General features: G+C 49.6%; 1 protein-coding gene across 5 annotated transcripts in view; it reads right to left on the bottom strand.

The window, feature by feature from the left end:
* Positions 1 to 233: 233 nt before the first annotated feature.
* Positions 234 to 18,585, bottom strand: part of LOC135394086 (dopamine receptor 1-like) — a 246,003-nt gene continuing 227,651 nt past the window's right edge. For all 5 annotated transcript variants that reach the window (XM_064624579.1, XM_064624575.1, XM_064624576.1 and 2 more), the window contains one exon: positions 234 to 4,593. In XM_064624579.1, the coding sequence (XP_064480649.1) occupies positions 3,277 to 4,593 (1,317 nt within the window). In that variant the 3' untranslated portion in view covers positions 234 to 3,276. The remainder of the gene's footprint in view (positions 4,594 to 18,585) is intronic.

The raw sequence follows: 18,585 nt of genomic DNA, 5'->3' as shown, positions 1-18,585 counted from the left end.
TAGCACGCTCCTAGCCAACCATCATCTCGAATGATATCGTTATCTGCCCTGATTTGTTGAAAACGGGAGGCGTACGCCTTTTTTGTGACAATTATGAACAGTGTCACAAAAAAAGGCGTACGCCTTCCGATTTCAACAAATCATGGCAGATAACGATATCATTCGAGATGATGGTTGGGTAGGAGCGTGCTATGCGGTGAAGTTCATTTCTAAGAGTGTAGACGGCGTTGGCTGTTGCGACGACCCCCCCACATATACATGTATGCAGATGATTTTAGTCTAAGCATTGGCGGCCTAATCGGCTTTTCCCACCTGTTGCGTCTGAGTGCCGGTTCAACTGTGCTGCTTGAAGCACGCAGGAGAGATTAGCCAGAGAAAAGTATTGCGAGTTCACTTTTTATTTCTCAACTCATTTCGTTTGGTACATGCAGTTTAGAGGTCACTTTTCGAGTATCCTGCAACTAACAAAGTACACACAGGGCGTCCAGACTACCTTGCTGAAAGCACGCTCACTCCTAAACGTAAGTCTAGGAAGGAAAGGGAAAAAAAAGTACAGTGCTTCCAATCTATTAAGACTCCTTAATAATAACGTTCATAACACTTTGGGGCCGCTGGTTGTGATTGGCGATTCAAAGTGTGCAGCGCGGCCTTACACCCCTGCAAAGGACTTCATCGCATAGCCCGCTCTTAGCCAACCACCATCTCGGATGACATCCCTCTGCCCCCTGGTTAAAAACAGGAGGCGTACGACTTATGTGACACTTATGCAGTTATGTTAATTGTCACAAAAAGGCGTACGCCCCGCGGTTTCCACAAATCAGGAGTGATAACGGTATTACACCATGCAATGGGCGGCCTTCACCGTGCTGTGTGGTGAAATTCCGTTTGGAGTGTATAGGGAGCAGAGCAAGATCGTAAACAAGAGTTCTCTTTGTTTTTTTTTTTCGAAATTTGTTTTTGGCAGTCTAAAATACGTTCGATCGCTACACGACGTTTTTACGCGAGAAATACGTGCGTTCTTTACTCGCTTCTTTCTTTCGTTTTCAGCCCACGTGACGTCACAAGTCACGATGTGGGCGTAGCTTAAGGCGCGCGCCGTGTGTCCTGCTCAACGCTCTCAGAACAGAGCTTCACCGCATAGCAGTGCCACGAATGATAGGGGTGTCGCTTCTGATTTGAAGAGAGAGAGAGGAAGGGGGGGGGGGGTGGGTGGGGTGTACGCCTTTTTGTACGCCTCTCAGGTTGTATTATTATAACGAGTTAGTTATTCTTTTATCCCCGTATTCCCAACTTCGTGCTTGCGCATTGCGTTACCCTCTGTTAGCCTGGGGTTCTGCTTTCTGCCGGAAGAATAGTTTAGTATGCTGTTGGTCTAGCGTTGAAAGAACGCCCTAAACGCCACTACAGGCGCACATGGGAATACAACCTGACGTCGTAGTGTGGAAGAAGGTTGAGTCTTTCTCTATTTTGACCCCAAAGGACAAGGCAGTTAGGACACCCTGCTTTAGACAAGCGAAAAAAAAAAGTAAATACACGAGAAGAGTTCAGCCATCAGCAATCTGAGATGAAAAACAATCTGACTGACGTGTTCTCTACAGACTGAAGGGAGCGCGTTTACTACGGCTATGCGAACAGCGAAATTTTCGAATACGAATCGGATGTGGAAAGAACAAATATGCATTCGAATCAAGAACGCAATGTTGAACGAGCAGTGTGAAAGAAGAAATAAAGCAAAAAGAAAGGGGAGAGAGGATATTGAATGGAATATCGAAGAGTATGAAAGCAAAATACGAGAACCGCGCCCAATGACGGTGAGATTTTTTTTGCAAAAAAAGTAAACGAAAATGCAGTCGAAGTGATGTGGGGTTTACGCGGACGCGTTCTACACATTTTGCTAGATTACTGGATGTAAAGGAAGTGTGAGCAAAGCGCCATTCCGTAGCGTAAACACGGTTATGTGATCAATCCGTTGAGAGAAAAAGCACACAGGAGAGACAATCTCGCAGTTTTTTCCCTCTGACGAAAAATGGCGACGGCGCGATGCATTATGGTATAGTGTCTTCCCCCCCCTGGCATACAGTCTGCGTCAAAAGGAACGGTTAGTCAATACTGGTCAAGTCAAAGTGGACAAGACAGTATCCCACAATTCCTAACGTCCTGGAACATGTATATAGTATAGTTTGCCGACTTGTCGACTATAAGTGAGTGTCTCTCCTGTGCTTTCTTACTGCACGGAGAAAATCAAAGGAGGCGATGATCATGGCTTAGAATTTGGAGCTCGTAATTACAAGCAATTACAAAACAGTGCGTTCCTGATAACCCAGAAGACATTCGGTTCCTATTCAAAATGACGATTATTCGCACAGCCTTCTGCCCGATGATGATAACAAAAGCGCACACAACCTGTGCAACTGGAACTACCTTACGTGCTCGCGGACAACCCGAGTCATGCATGGGAGTGGCCTTTGCCAACATTCTTCCGGATCTGTGACCAACAATTGCTCTGCAAGTACGAGGAGAAAAGAGATAGAAACGTGGATCGAACTTAGAGGATTAGTGCGTCTTTTGACGAACTACTTCATGTAGCGAAAGCAGGTTCTCACCGCTCCGCCGTTGGTCAATCACTTGGCCTCTACTACACCTTGTGCGCATATTTACTCATCCGCGCTGCGTGTCGAGTAGAACATTGCCCTCAAACTGCCTCAGGAAGTGCATAAATAATTTAAACTCTGTCCCAATAGCGAAGCTGTCGCTTCGTAACACGTTTGTAACGAAAGCAGTTTTACACGGCTTCACTTGGCTATGTAGTTCACACCACAAGGGTTCACTCGCAAGTCTGATGCGCGGAAAAGTCAGCACAATACGCCACTGTTCAGCATCAACGCACTCTCAGCTCCGTGCAGAGTCCTCGGTGATCGTCGTTGCATATCGTAGAGATGAACAACGTACGCGGATGACGTCCACCCGCGGTGCTTCGGCAAAGAACCACAAGCCGTCGATTTAGTGTCACAGATGTGTTGCGCACATGTACCAGTAGAGGGCGCAAGTCTTTGCTTTCGGTGGGTGTCTCTGGACGCTGGGCTTGACCGCGTCTTCTTTAACGGTCTTGGGCATCATGAACCGGTTGTACACACGAAGTACGAACACGTACTTCTCAGCCGTTCCGCCAAGATCTAGAGGAATCCCGGCGTCTGCAAGAGCCGGGGAAGCATAGGAACGTCAGCCCTTCGACGGCTCACGTTGAAAGCCAAGCCAATCCGATACGCGGATTCATTGCTAGATGTCGGCTATCTGCGTTGTGCTGTTGTTGACGCAGATTTCGACACGCGTATTGATTTCTGATCGTAGGGAGATCCGCTCCGGATGACAAGAAGGTCCAAGACTGTTAGCGCGCGAGGTTTCACACACCGTACTCCGCTTCGTTCGGTAAGACAGGTCACTGTGAGACCTCGCTCTATCAGCGAAGACCTTGCAACACGCGTGCGCTGTGATCACTTTGCGGAACGCATCGCGAAACTCGGTGTTGAAGATGGAATAGATGATTGGATTGAGGGCTGAATTGAGATACCCCAGCCACGTGAGGAACTTGAAGCAGTCATCCGAGATACAAGTCTTACAAAACGCCGCCACGATATTAGCGCAAAAGAAAGGAACCCAGCAGATCAAGAACACTCCGACGATGATGCCGAGGGTTATGGCTGCCTTGTGGTCCATGACGTGCAACGAGGACGACTGGTGGCCCGCATTGCGGAACTTGGCGGTGGGACTTGCACTGTTCTTTTGGCAGTTCATCGGCTTTGTCACGGCACGAATGTTCTGGACGTGTCTTCGGGCGTAGATATACAGCCTTGTGTAGAGGGCTACCATGACGACACAAGGCATGTAGAAAGAGATTAAAGAAGACGTGACAGCATACTCTTTGGAGAGGTCTAACGCACACGTTGTCAGGCCATCCACGATGACCAGGGACTCTGCTCGTGGTCGGTGCCAGCCGAGAGAGATGGGAAGGAAAGAGATAAAAGCGGACACCAGCCATATACCGGCGATCGTCCCTAACACTACACGCTTCGTCATCCACCGACTGTATCTTAGGGGGTCCTTGATGTGCAGGAAACGGTCCATGCTGATAGCACAAAGGTTTAGGATGGAAGCAGTACTACACATGACGTCGAAGGCGATCCAGACATTGCAGAATTGAGAGCCAAATGCCCAGTACCCCATGAGGTCGTTGATGACAGCGAACGTCATGACGAGGGACGAGACGAAGAGGTCGGCGAGGGCGAGAGACACCAGGAACAGGTTGCCGAGCTTGCGGAGCCTACGATCCGTGTAAATGGCCAGGCAGACGAGGACGTTTCCCGTGATGGCGGTGAGGATGATGAGGGACATGACAGTGCCCAGGAGGTAGCGGCAAGAAGGGTCCCAGGAGGAGGTGGCCGTGTCTTCGGCGATGAAGACATTCTGCAGGGTAGTGTTGTTTGATGCGGCGGCCGTAGGAGGGATGGCAGCCATGGAGCCAAAGGTGGTTGAAGGCTGCATGGCCACGCCAGCGCTCGCATTGGGCCCGGTGGTGGGAAGCGGATCCACGGCAACCTGCAAAGAAGAACGACAATTGTCAGCTGCCAGTTCTATCTTTAGTTATACAACCGGAGGGCTGCGAGAAAGCGGCTGTCCCTGTACGAGTAGGCCTCGTAATTGAGGGCACGGGGTTAAATGAGTTGCCCTACGGCAACAAGTGTCCGCAGAGTACACGGGTAAATGTCTCTAATCGGAGCGTCAATGGTGCAGTAAAAGTCATATGTCATTGTTACAACACCGTCAAACTCATACGGTGCCGTCAACTTGACAATTTACGAATGCAACAAATAGTTTTAGAATAACTTTTTTGAAATGCCTATACATCATTGTGAAAACCCATAGTGTTCGCAAGTAATGTTAGCAGGCATGCAGAGTCCCGTGGTACACTCTTAAAAATGAACTTCACCGCATAGCACGCTCCTAGCCAACCATAATCTCGAATGATATCGTTATCTGCCCCGATTTGTTGAAAACGGTAGGCGTACGCCTTTTTTGTGACAATTATGAACAGCATAAGTGTCACAAAAAAGGCGTACGCCTCCCGTTTTCAACAAATCAGGGCAGATAACGATATCATTCGAGATTATGGTTGGCTAAAAGCGTGCTATGCGGTGAAGTTCATTTTTAAGAGTGTATATGTCTTGGCAATATCCGAAGTCTGCAATGTGTAGTTAATTGTCCAACCACGGGATAACCAAGCATCGCGGATGTTTTTTCAGTACCTATAGCGCACCTTTTGCAGAATACCGAGTCATCCGCCCGAAATAGTAAATCGTGTTTTGCTTTTTCTTTTTTTTAGATTCGTAGATGTTTTTTTTTTTCTTTGCCACACACCACGGTACTTACACGGTTGTACGTCTCGCACATTAAAACTGCCTAGTACCCCGTTATATTCAGAAAGCAGCGTGACTGGAAGCTACCCATCATTTCCCTCTGCCGCAGGGACGTCACGCCCGCCAGAGAACACGCAAGTTCGTCGGCACTGTACTGTAAGATGAGAGCGTGAATCTACGGAGCCAGCGCCCACTGACCTGGGGCTTCGCTTCTTCCGTATAACTTTATTAATGCCATCGTGCATTGGTGCCGCTACCATGCGCAGTATAGCAAACGACCGCCCTCTTGTTCTCCCACGCAACGACGTTTTGGGTAAAAATTTGGAGGGAGGGGAGCTCTCTCTGTTGGAGAAGTCCGCCAAGTGCTGGGCGTACAATTTACTTTTGCCAGCTTTTATAAAATTAAATTAAATTAAATTAATTATTATAGTTCATAAACTATTAATTCGTAATATAAAATTAAACTCTTTACAGTAATCCGATTTATTTAACCGTAACGCCGTAACGTTACGCGAACTTTCTCAAGTGTCAGAATATAAACGATAGGAAATATATAAATTGTACATAAAAAAAACTAAAGAAAACATTCCATTACATTGTGCAGCCAATGAACTTCGGCTTGCATAGCTTGCGACTCGCAATGCGGGTGTGACCTGTAGTACAACATCGAGCATATTTACGAGATTATCTGCGCCTAGAAGTTTCGCTATCCCTTCTTTTTTTTGGTTGGGTGGAGGGAGGCGAAGGAGGGTAAGGTACGGGGACAGTCAGCGCCAGTGCGTGACCATCGCACTAGACACCCAAGAACGATCTTTCATATATTTGTTTTTCTTTCGTAGGCATATAAACAATGACCTGTCTAAATAAATGGATGTCTCAGCGGGACCGTTTCATTGCGGCGTGCACTTGGAACTCGCCGGTGCATCGGGCATGGAATGTACATATACCCCAGCGAAATCCAAAACGGCCTCCGCGTTTCGCGGTCGATAGGAAACGCCATCTATCACTATTTTCTTTGACTGTGAAAGATGTTGTGTGCGATCTGGGAGCGCGCTCGCGCAAAGACAAAACGGACCTGCAAAGGAAACACACACCAGCTGGCTTTGTGCGTCCGCGAGTCGATTTGTCTTATAGTATAGGCGAGTTGGCCACATACAGTCTTTGTTGTTTGGGACAGGTGAACGCGGTAAAGGAAAAAGAGTGTGCTTCGAGTGTTATGACATATGTCAGGAAGCTTGTAGCATTGCAGCAGCTCGGCGTGGCAGCAACTCTTACAGAGTCGATGGGCAACCTCGTGTAGACGAGATCAGATTGATAGTTGTGTAGCTACGCGAGACTGTGTTTTGGTAGCGTAGGTAAAGCAGCCTTTTGTGTTGCGGTACATTTTGTATCGATGGGGGTTCGGCGAATGTGTACCTCCAGGGGTGGGCAGTAATACTTTTTTTTGTATTATAATACTAATACATAACACTCCACAAAAACACGTATTATAATACTAATACAAATACTTTACTAATGAGCATGTGAATAGTGGATAATTGTGAATATGAATAGTAGACTTCTGAATAGCGAACATGTGCATAGTGAATAGCGAACTTGCGAGTAGAGCACATGGAAGTATTTTTGGGAAGTGTGTGTGTGTGTGTGTTGGGGGGAATATATGTCAAGGGTAGCAGAACAAGTCGGGAGACGAGTTCAATTTCTCCTCTATATTTTTTTTACAAACAAACAAACAAACAAACAAACAAACAAACAAACAAACAAACAAACAAACAAACAAACAACAAATACTGTTTGAAAATATGTATTATAATACGTCCACGTCCAGCGAAATAATTAAATGTCCAGCGAAAATAATTTGCGCAGTGGCTTCTGATGGGACAGCTTGATGAATGAAGCGGGATTTTGAGCAACGCTACCCGTCATTTCATTGCTTCTTTAATGTGCGCTTAATCTTCATTACAACGCATCAGGTTCATCCTGCCTTGCGGAATATGATGTGTTCAAGCGACTCTGCAACCACGTTGCTGTTGTCTTTGGTCGACACCACAAGAGTAGGGATCAGTAAACATACTACTAGCAATACTAGCTGCTATATAGTCGTGGAAGGAGAAGAAATCTAATCCACCAGCGGCATGGCCGAGCGGGTTAAAGCATCGCGCTCGTTGGCGGTAGCCAAGGTCATGCTGAAGACTGGGAAGTGCTGGGTTCGAATCCTACCACCGGCTGTGCTGTCTGAGGTTTTCCCTGGGTTTTCCGAAGACTTTGCATACGAATGTCGGCACAGTTCCCTCTGAAGTCGGCCCAGGACGCATACTAACCCCTTGTCCCCCCTCTTTCCTGCTGTCCTCTCTCCACCTGTCCACATCTGTACGCCGCGCATAGCCACAGTTGCTTCGCGGCGCTAGCCCGCAATAAAAAATAAAAAATCTAGTCCGTCAACGACATACGCCGTTGGAGATGAGTGGACGCAATAGCGCGCTAAGGGAAATACTGCAGCACCACCACTCAGCGTAGTGTCACTTGGCAAGTCTTAGCAGCCGATACGGAAGCAGAGTGAGTATGATGGGTTACATTATATCGCGGAGGAGCGAACGTGACCTCTCTGTGTCCAGCCATCCTATCTGCGGCGCAGTAATAATTTGAGAGCTGACACGACTATAGTTACTATAGCTGCCAATAAAGGCTGATGACCTGATAAGCATTAGACCATTTTTTTTTTAAACAGACACCAACGACGTTGAACGCACACTACTGCTTGCATAGTTACAACAGGCGACATTCGAAAGCTTTATTTCTGATACTATTCGAATAGAAATACATTTATCACAACGATGTTAGTGCCTGGCGCAGTTAAACATCTGAAAAAATATAAAGAATTGCGATAAATACTCAAAGTGTTATACTTAGTTTCAGCGAGCTCGTTCAAAAAAGAAGAAAAAGGAAAGCACATAATGAGGGATACGCAACGTGTGACACAGAAGTGTAACGCAACGAGACAAGTCGAGAGAAAATTGGTATGATAACCTGCAATGTTTACGAAAGGGCTTTTCAGAAAGAGTTCTCAAGTGTCCCTCCACGGAGCTCTTTCATAACGAGCTGTGAGCTACATAAACAGACGCCGGCAGGTGCAAAAACACTGTTGCAGCAAGGACGCCACTCGTTACTATGTATGTGTGGAAGGGAACATCCGCCAAACTGCGCTTTTGTGGTACCGCTTAGCGTGTATTTGTAACGACAAGTCTGTTCTCTGCCGCTTCCCCTATTTGTGTTCAGGGGCGGATCCAGGATTTTTCTGAGGAGGGGGTCCAGCCATGGACAGCAGACACGCGATCTAGTGCCAATTAATCACTATCTGAAAACAGAAATTGAGGAGGGGGACAGGACATCCGGACCCCTCCTCTAGATCCGACCCTGTTTGTGTTAGCGCCATTAAGCAGCTGTGGCTATGATTCTCATACAACACAGCCGGTGGAGAGATTCGGAACCATCCCCCTCAGAGTTTTCAGCACGACCATATTAGTGCTAGTGCGACACCTTCCCCGAATATATAGCTGCCCTCATAATATACCTTGAGACTCTGATACTCCACTAAACCGACTGATTTCGATACGATTTCAAGGGATTCACTGAGGAGCATCTATTGATTTCATGCTAAGGTCGTTCTTTGTATAGACTGCTTATCATTCTGAAATGAGCCACCATATAGGAAGGTGAGCCACCGTTGTCGAATACAAAGGTGCCTATATGATTCTCATTTCGATACAGGATGCGGTGCTTGTTGAAAGGGCAGGATGGCGATAGGAGAGGGAAGGATGGATGGATGAACCCTATTCTTCCCTCGTATCGTACGCCGAGGGCTGCCTTTGGAGGCGGACATCATCATCACCACAGAATCATTATTTATAAATGATAAGGGATACCATTCAAGGAAGCGCCATTCATACGAGTGCCACCTTAGACCTGCTCGACGCCTCCGTTTCCTCTATCGCAACGCCCACACATATAATAGTGAGTCAGTTTAGTGCATCGTACGCTATCGCTTTTGCTTACGTAAGGGATAGTGTGGTGGCTGTGCGCAATGCGCGAAAGCTCGCTTTCTGTTATGGGCGTGCGCAGAACTATCAACGCTATCCCTTACGTGCGCAAAGACGATAGCGTACGATGTACTAAAACTCTCTGTCGTCTGCCTTATCTAATAATTGCAGAAGATTTCCAAAACAAAAAGCCTGAGGGTGCGACTGGCTAGCCGCGTGGGTCAAGGTGGCGCCGATACCAGGGATTTTCCCAGCACTTCCCCCCCCCCCTAACCCCAAGATGTTTGTTAAAAGGGCTAAAATACATTTCAAAGACGCCAAAAAAGCCCTGCGGAAGTCGAACCTCCCCCCACCCCGCAACACCCCCCGAGATGAACCTCCTGCGCGAACCCCAGCCCGTTACTGGAGCCGTTGCCAGTGTGGCTGACATTGGATTGGCTCCTAAAGATCAGCATTTGCGTTTGAATAGCGTGCTACCCTCATTTAAAGTAGAAAATGTTGGCTGTACGCGTCTATGACAGCTTTGAAGAGGTTATCACGCTTCACCGCATGTTATTCCACAGAATAGTAACAGAGGGTTGCTTGCACTGATGTGAACCTGCGTTTCCAGTCTTATAGCAAGCGGGGATTAGATGCGTAGAAAATCAGGGTCGCGAATACGGAAACGGAGGCGACCGCGGGAGTAGTCACGTGCTTACGAGAACCAATAGGAATGGAATGGCCGAGTTCCTCGCCCCTCTGATGTCAGGGTTCGAGGCGGAGGTTCAAAGGTTTTCTATCTCGCCACCATACGACATGTAGAATCCCCCCCCCCCCCGCAATGCTTTGGCGTGCAGACAATGGCGTGCAGACAATGCTGTTTGTCGTGACAAGCTCTAAAGCGAATGAGAGTGTTCAACTAACGCACACTTTTTGGTTGAATAATAGTGCTTGCCGTTTTTTGTATGCAGTATACATGCATGCACTGTACGCAATCACCGGAACCGTCATATTATTTTCGAAAGAACGAGCGAGATACGCTTGCACAGGCACAAAGGAAACCATTTCGAGGAAAGGAAACGGAAGTTGTAATTTTTGCGCCAGAATAATCTTTTTCCCGCTGTTTTTCTTATGCGTGGGGGAAATTTTGCTTCAACCTGGGACAATTGGCTTGCTTTAATAAGATGACCTACTAGACACGAATTGTGCGAAAATTTAAAATTTTACGCGACATTTCTACTGCATGTTAATTTAACATTTCGCGTGCGGGGCATGGCGGGAAAGTAGTAGACTGACGAATCAGGCAGATATACGCGTTTGCGATTCCGCGCAGTATTTAGACATCGCTATAACCGTTCATCGCTGTAACTGGCCCATCACGAGACAAGGTGGCGTTGTTAGTTCTGCGGATTTATACGCATCTTCATTCTCACGTTCACATCGTTTAAGTGTAATTAGATTTAATCATCGTCTTCGTGGTGTACTTTTTTCTCAGAAATGCATTACTGCGCTGTATGGTTTTTGTTCCCAAATTTCGTCTTTCTGAACTTTACTGTTTCTATGCTCCCTTAAGGCATGCAAGTAGACAGATTAAAAATGATACCCACAGTTCCCTGTATTGGAGAAGAGATGTCACTCGTACAAGCGACTTCTCCATCGATTACTTATTTGTTCGGTCTCGTACAATGTACGCCAGCTATGTTATGCCTCCCTCAAAGGAGTCATTAATTCCAATTCGAGCACGACAGCCGCGATGTTCGCTCAAAGGTTATGCACAGAGAGAGTGTGGAACCGTGCTTTTCGCACCACACTGACGGAGCTCGAGGTCGGCCACTGAAGCACGAAGAAAGTGCGATTTATATGCTCAACCGTTCTTTAATTTACGTCCAATAATTATCGTCCTATATGTTCGGGCTTTTTGATATGCAGTAAAACGCTTAATGTTCACCAGCCCCAAATTTCCGCGAAGTGAAATATTCGCGAATTTTGAGGGGTATAGCACGCGAAAGTTTCCAGCGAGAATTGACACTTGGGAAAACTATACTTCAACAGGAAACTTTGTTGTCACAGTTTTTTCGCGCGTGTCTCGTTCGGCACGGACGCTTATTCCTACAGCTCCCACCCAGACTAGGCTTAGTTCGTGAAGCTATATCTTTCGCAACCCAGCTACCGCTTTGGACCAAGTTGTACGTCCGGGGGCCTTCCCGTCTGACTATGGAGGGCGGGGATGAGACCCCGGGTGTTGTGGCGAGGCCGGCGAGCCTTCCCGCCCCACAGCCCGAGCCTCCCTCGTCCTGGCGTGACAGAAGTAGGTCACCTGTGGGCCGCCGAGCAACTGATAAAGCTCCTGTGGATTTTCACATGTCGGACGCAAGTGGACCTCCTCCCCCTCCGTCGCCGCACTGTGACTGGTCGCAAGCTACGGTGACGTACGACCCCAATAAGGGCCCTGAAGATGATGGCGCAGCGGACCGCTTCACATTGGTGACATTTCGAAAGAATCGGCCGAATGGAATTCCCGTGCTCTTCAAACCCATCGATGTCACCCGTTCCATCGATGTCAACCTCAATGTTGTGGCTCAGGACATATGCGCTGCGGCGCAGGAGTCAATTTCTCACCAATGCATTAGCAAGGATGGCAGCTTGTGCGTCTTCGTCAAATCTCAAGGAGCGGTTTCCAACCTTTTGGCGCTTGAATTCGTGGCGGGTATGGCTGTTTCCGCTTCAATCCCGTCATCATACGTGAATAACATGGGAAAGATCAATGACGTACCACTTGACTATGACAACAGTGATCTTGTTTCGTACCTGGCGCAAGAAGGCGTCATAGCGGCACGCCGCCAAGTTCATCACGTCTATCATGAAGACGGTACGGACAGCTTCATCCCTCTTCGTAGCGTCATCCTCACGTTCAAGCCCACCCTGAAGCTCCCTGAGAAGGTGCACTTGGGATTCTGCACACACGATGTTCACGAGTATGTGGAGGGTCCAACCTAACTGCCAGCGTTTCGGGCATCTCTCGCGCAACTGTCGTTGGCCCACACGGTGCAAGATTTGCTCGGGACCGCACTCCCTCAAGGAGTGCACTGCGCGGCGGCAACCAAGATGCTCCAACTGCGGAGGTCCGCATGCGGCTTCCCACTCTCTGTGTCCGCGCAAGCGGTCAGCGATACAACGGATCCATATGGAGGTACTCCCCAGCATTGTGGGCCCGGGGGTCAGCAGTGCCGGCGATCCTCGTAATCTGCACGCCACCGACGTGGTGTCGTCCCCCCCCCCCCCCCCCCCAGCGTGCGCCGCCTCCACATCGGATTCAGCGGGCTCCAAAGCGCACAAGAGTGTCTTTGAGAGAGCCAACGGTTAGCCTGGATGCCCAGCACCCCCTGACGTCTTCGCCTCACTTGCGCCAGACCTTTACGGATGTCGTCAAGAGGGCCGCTGCGGTTCCACAAATTGGTGCACATACAAGCACACCGCTCCCTCCGCGCCTGAGGCAATCAGAGCGACAAGTGAGCGGTGGTGCCCCGGCAGCTGTGCTGGTCCCCCTGATTCTAGCCGTCCTCAAGGACATTTTAGTGGCGTACCTGGACGCCACTGGACTCCAGGAGGTCCAGGCCTTGCTCGCTGCGGAAAAGTTTCTGACGTCATGGATGGTCATGGACCATCTGTATAAACGAGCTACTATTCTCCAGTGGAATGCGCGTGGTCTGCGTACGAAGCTACCGGACCTCAAGTTGTTTTTATTGAAGTGCCGGACTCCAATTTTGGCCATCTGTGAAGCATACGTGAAGCCAGACTTCCGACTTAGTGAATACACCGTCTTTGGTCAGCAGGGGCTGTCATCTTGGAGGACAGTGCTATGTGTGCGACAAGACTTGGCTGTGACGCAAGTACACACGGCGAGTCAGTTGCCTTTCGACTGTGTCCACTGCAAGATTCTTCTTGGGAAATTTTCACTGGCTGTTCTCAGCGTGTACGTGCCGCCGTCAGTCCAGACGACAGCAAATGACCTAACACTAGCCCTGGCAGGGGTGGGTGATCCCTCCCTTGTTGTTGGGGATGTCAGCGCACATCACCCCGTGGGGGAGTCGCGGACGAGACAGCGAGGGGTCCCTGTGGTGCGATATCATTGAAGACCTGGACCTTTGTGTCTTAAGTGACGGGTCTCTAACATTCCTCCGCCGGGACTACTCAACAGACGTATTAGACATTTCGCTTTGTTCAAGGGACGTTTTTCCGTACCTGACCTGGTCCACGGACCTGGACGGAAGAGGTAGTGACCACGTTCCTATATTTGTCTCCTACTCCAAGTACGCATCCGGGGCAGGCCGCAGAACCGTACGGCTAACAAATTGGCAGACTTTTCGTGAACTGTGCAAAAAGGACGTGCGCGTGGGAATGACCGCAGGCGAATTTACCGGCCATATTGTGAACTCTCTGACGTCTTCCACCACGACTGCAAAGATCAGCGCTGGCCACGCAGGTACGGATCCGGAGGTGGAGCGTTTGCGTGCCATTCGGAGACGGGCAGAGCGGAAGGCTCGGCGATCGTGCCAACTTGCAGATGCACAAGTCGCGCGTCGTGCGAATGCATTGGTACAGAAAGCCTTGAAGGATGTTGACAAAAAAAGATGGCGTCAGTTTTGCGCGTCTCTGACTCCGTCTTCAAGCCCTGCGAAGGTCTGGCGGATTGCGCGGAGTCTCCGCGAAGCTCCTCCCGCGGGGAACCCCCTCAGATCTCTGGTACTCTCAGTATCTAGTTTCGAGAAGGAACTTTCCCACGACTTCTGCAAAATTCTGGCAGCAAGGTCCGAGGCAGCTATATGTGCAGCCTTTCGGAGCCATGCATTGGAGCTCCAGTATGCTATTAATCAAGCCCCGTCAGTGTCTGACCCTGACATGGACGCAGACCTCACGTTTGCCGAGCTCAAGGCTGCGCTGGCACACTCCCACAAGAAGTCGTCGCCGAGTCCAGACAAGGTCACCTACGTGGCGCTCCGTAATTTGGACGACGCATCCCTTTTGGCGCTCTTAGAGGTTTATAACACGTCATGGAGGGATGGGCAGGTCCCTGCTGCGTGAAAGGAGGCACGTGTAATCCCCATCCTGAAACCGGGGAAACAACCCTCTGATCTGGCGTCTTTCCGACCCGTGAGCCTCACCAGCTGCTTAGGCAAGGTCCTTGAACGTATGGTACTGCACAGGCTCGAGTGGTGGCTGGAGTGAAGATCTGTTTTTCCTCAGGAAATGGCGGGTTTCCGCAGGCACTGTAACTCCATGGATTCGGTGCTCGATTTAGTCTCTTCGGTCGAAGAAGCGAAGGCGCGAAGAAAAATAGCGACGGCTGTCTTCCTGGACATCAAACTGGCGTACGATTCCGTACGATTCCGCTATCCTTGTGTTATTCATGGGTTGTTGCAGGCCCAGGTGCCTCATAGGGCGCTGACGTGGCTCTCCGACTTCCTCCGTCAACGGAAGATTTTCGTCACTATAGGCGAGGGGGACACGGAAAAGATTGTCCCACAGGGAGTTCCTCAGGGAAGTGTCTTTAGCCCCCTGTTATTCAACATTGTCTTGATGGGCCTCAAGGGGTGCCTTCCTCGGAGGGTGCATCTGCCCATCTATGCTGATGATATCTGCGTCTGGACGGTTGGCAAGTCCCGCCCTGCAATTCAGCGTCGGCTCCAGAGCTCACTTGATGCCATACATGCCTACTTCCTGAACGCAGGGATGGACATCTCCACTGAGAAAAGTGCTACCCTTCCGTTTACCCGGAAAGAGATGCGCCGGTTCCAAGTACACATCGGGGGATCCCCGTTAAGGCAGGTCAGGCACCACAGGTTCCTCGGTGTTGTGTTGGACCGCAACCTGTCGTGGGCAAGACACATTGACTAGCTCAAAGGCGCAACGTTGGGGAAATACGGCACTTTGCCGGCTTGCGCTGGGGATGTACTGAGCGGGACCTTCTTGGCACTCCACAAAGCGCTTGTTCGTGGCTCAGTAGTCTACAGCCTTCCTTTGTTGCACGGACTATCACGGACGTCCGAACACAAGCTCCGTTGCGTCTGGCGCGCAGCTTGCGGACCTGTCTTGGCGTTCCGCGTTGCGCTGAGACGAGGATGGTGGTAGCCGAAGCCATGGAACTCCCAATTTGCGTCCTCCGCAAGAGAGAAACTTTCCGCCACTATTTACTATTGCGCGCTCACCATCGCCGTCACCCACTGGTACAGAAGCTTCGTAAGCGGAACCGCAGCAAAATCGCGCAGTGTGCGCAAAAACTAACGGACCATATACCTGGCTTCACTGTTGCCCCAACCGCTTCTTCAGTAGCACCATGGACACTGCCGAAACCATTCATCTCGTCTCACATCCCGGGGATCAAGGGGCCGAAGAGCCAAACCCCTGCTCCAGTCCTCAAGCAGGCTACTCTGGAGTGGATGGACGCTGCATACGGAAACCAAACCGCCGTATATACGGACGGTTCCTCCACTACTGGCTGCTCATCTGCGGCAGTTGTAATTCCAGAGGAGTCAATTTCACGTGGGTTCCGCCTATCGCATCGCACCTCGGCCACCTCTGCGGAGTTGTATGCCATCCTCCTATTCCTAAAGTCTATTTTGGATCACCACCCCCGCCTCTGGGTGGTTTACACAGATTCGCGGGTAGCGCTGCAGTGCATAGACAACATGTACATCCGTGGCTCCTTGGCTCCGGTGGTAGTGGACATCCTGACGACGATCAAGGTTTTTAGAAGACAGGGGCCACCGGCTCACCTTCCAATGGGTCCCTAGCCACATTGGAATAAGAGGCAATGAAGTAGCGGATCGGGCAGCTGCTGCGGCTCACCATCGCCGCTCAGCAGTCCCCATCATACTTTCGAATGGGGATAGGCGCTCCCTCTTGTCCGCGTTGTAGTCGCCTTGGGCCCATCAGGAATGGTGTCATGACATCACCCGGTGGTCGCTTCTGTATGCTGTTGACCCAACGCTTTTATTTGAAATGCCAGGCGGTTTCCCTCGCCTCTTTACGTCTCTCGTGCGTCGTTTACGACTTAGCGTCGCATTCACCCCTGCACTCCGGTATAGGCTGGGCCACAGCAACACGGCGCTGTGTACCGGCAACAATCCGACACATTCTCGAAGACTGCAGCCAGTAATTACGCGAGCGACGGGCCTGTAAATGCCAACTTGAAATGCTGGATCAGAGGCCATTCAACATCTGCAAAGTTCTCGGCCCATGGAGTAACCCTGGACATCAGTGCCGTGCACTTGGCGCTTTTCTTTCCTTTCTGGGGGCCACCGGCCTCCTTCACGAACTGTAGGGATTTCCTTCCCTCGTCATCCTTTCATGTGAACCTTTTTGGAATAGGGTAGGGTCCTACACTCAATGCAGGGAAACATCCCACATCATCATCATCCATTCATCTATGTTGTTGTTGTTGTTTATTGTCACAGACGGCTATACAGGTTACTAGTAAAACGCTTGAATACGTTGTCAGGAGCATGCTCAATGGCGCCATTATAAAATAATGTATACCGGCAACCGGGTTCACTCCCAGTTGTCCATTCTTAAAACCTCGGGGGGGGGGGGGGGCGTAATGATAGAATCGTATCACCGTTGTTGGCCACACAGGGGTGAGCAATGTCACGACTATAGCAAAAAAAGAAAATGGGTGGAGGATGGAGGGTGAAGGTGCGTAGGGTGTGCGTGAGTCCGCCGGGGAGTGCAACGGGCTAGAGACATCACCGCATAATATGCTTCTAGTCAACCATCACCCGGGATGACATCGTTCTCTGCTCCGATATGTTGAAAACGGACAGGCGTACGCCTTTTTGTGGCACTTATACGGTTCCGTTAGTTGTCACAAAAAGGCGTACGCACCACACTTTCCACAAGTCAAGTGGAGATAACGGCAGATAACGGATAAGTTCTGTGTGGTCAACAACGGCGAGCCGCTCCTGCCATTACCCCCCCCCCCCTCTATTTTACAGGACGGCGAGCCCTTTCACCATCACCACCACCGCCACCTATTTTACAGGGGCATTAAAGCGAAAAAATTTTCTCTCGCGGAATGAAAGATTCCATTACCTTGATATTAACATAAAAGGAACGAGAGTGATCTGTTGCGTCGCTCGCGATTTATGGGCGAAAGAAAGCGCAATTTAAGCTCTCCCTCTCTTTCTCGAGAAGTCGGAAAATGCGGAGAAGCGTCGGATTGGTCTCCTCAAACGGTCTCCCGCGATGATTGGACATGTGTTCTGCGTTGTCGGCCTTCCTGAGAGGGAGAGGGAAAGCGTAAATTGCGGTTTCTTGCGCTCATAAATCACGAACAATGCAACCGATGACTGCCGTTCCTTTCGAGTTGGTGTCAAGGTAACGATACCTTTCACCCCGCAAGGGAAAATTTCTGCACTTTAGTGTCCCTTTAATAGAGTTTATTCACCTCCTCCAGGGGAGGGGGCGCTAGCTTCGAAAAGGCGAAATTGCCGCCATCATGTAGGTCCCTCGAAGTTTGGTTCCGGTTTTCGTTCACTGATACATGTTATTTAGAGGACTATTAACGCTGAAAACATGGAAATTACTTGGGAATTGTGGTACAAATAATAATATTCACACAGTACAGTAACATTGAAACACCAAATGTACAGTGAATGCGATGTGGGTGAAGGCCTGGACTGTCAAAACCTGACACAAGCACCACAACATCTCGGCCCAATATTGACAATACAGACCCAATATTGGCCCAAGATTTGACCAATATTGGGCCTCTGGAGAGGACCTACATTACGACGGCAAATCTGCAAGCGATAGTGGCACTCTCTTGCGGATGACGTCATGTGAATAAACCCTATAGTGTGGATTGAAATATTGTGGGATAGGTAAACGGTTACTTTAATCTAGATGGCGGTGTCCTCTTGTTCCGGCTCCACGGAGGAGCATCTCTTGGAAAGAGCGCGACATCTCGTTTTCTTTTCTGCACGCAACCCCCATTAGAGATCCGGTACTGGGTCTGCACGAGTCACAAATTCGGCGTCAATCAAATTAGAGGCGCGGCCACCAAGCCATTTTCTGTGCGACTGTGTGTCGCCCGAAGCGGTTTCGCCCATCGCATGGATGATCACCTAAACGAATTTGCGACGACGAAAGAAGGATATTTG

This window comes from Ornithodoros turicata, chromosome 5 (genome assembly GCF_037126465.1).
Source record: "Ornithodoros turicata isolate Travis chromosome 5, ASM3712646v1, whole genome shotgun sequence".
Classification (NCBI taxonomy): Eukaryota; Metazoa; Arthropoda; class Arachnida; order Ixodida; family Argasidae; genus Ornithodoros; species Ornithodoros turicata.
The sequence above is the reverse complement of the archived record's forward strand: the minus strand, read 5'-3'. Positions and strand labels throughout refer to the sequence as shown.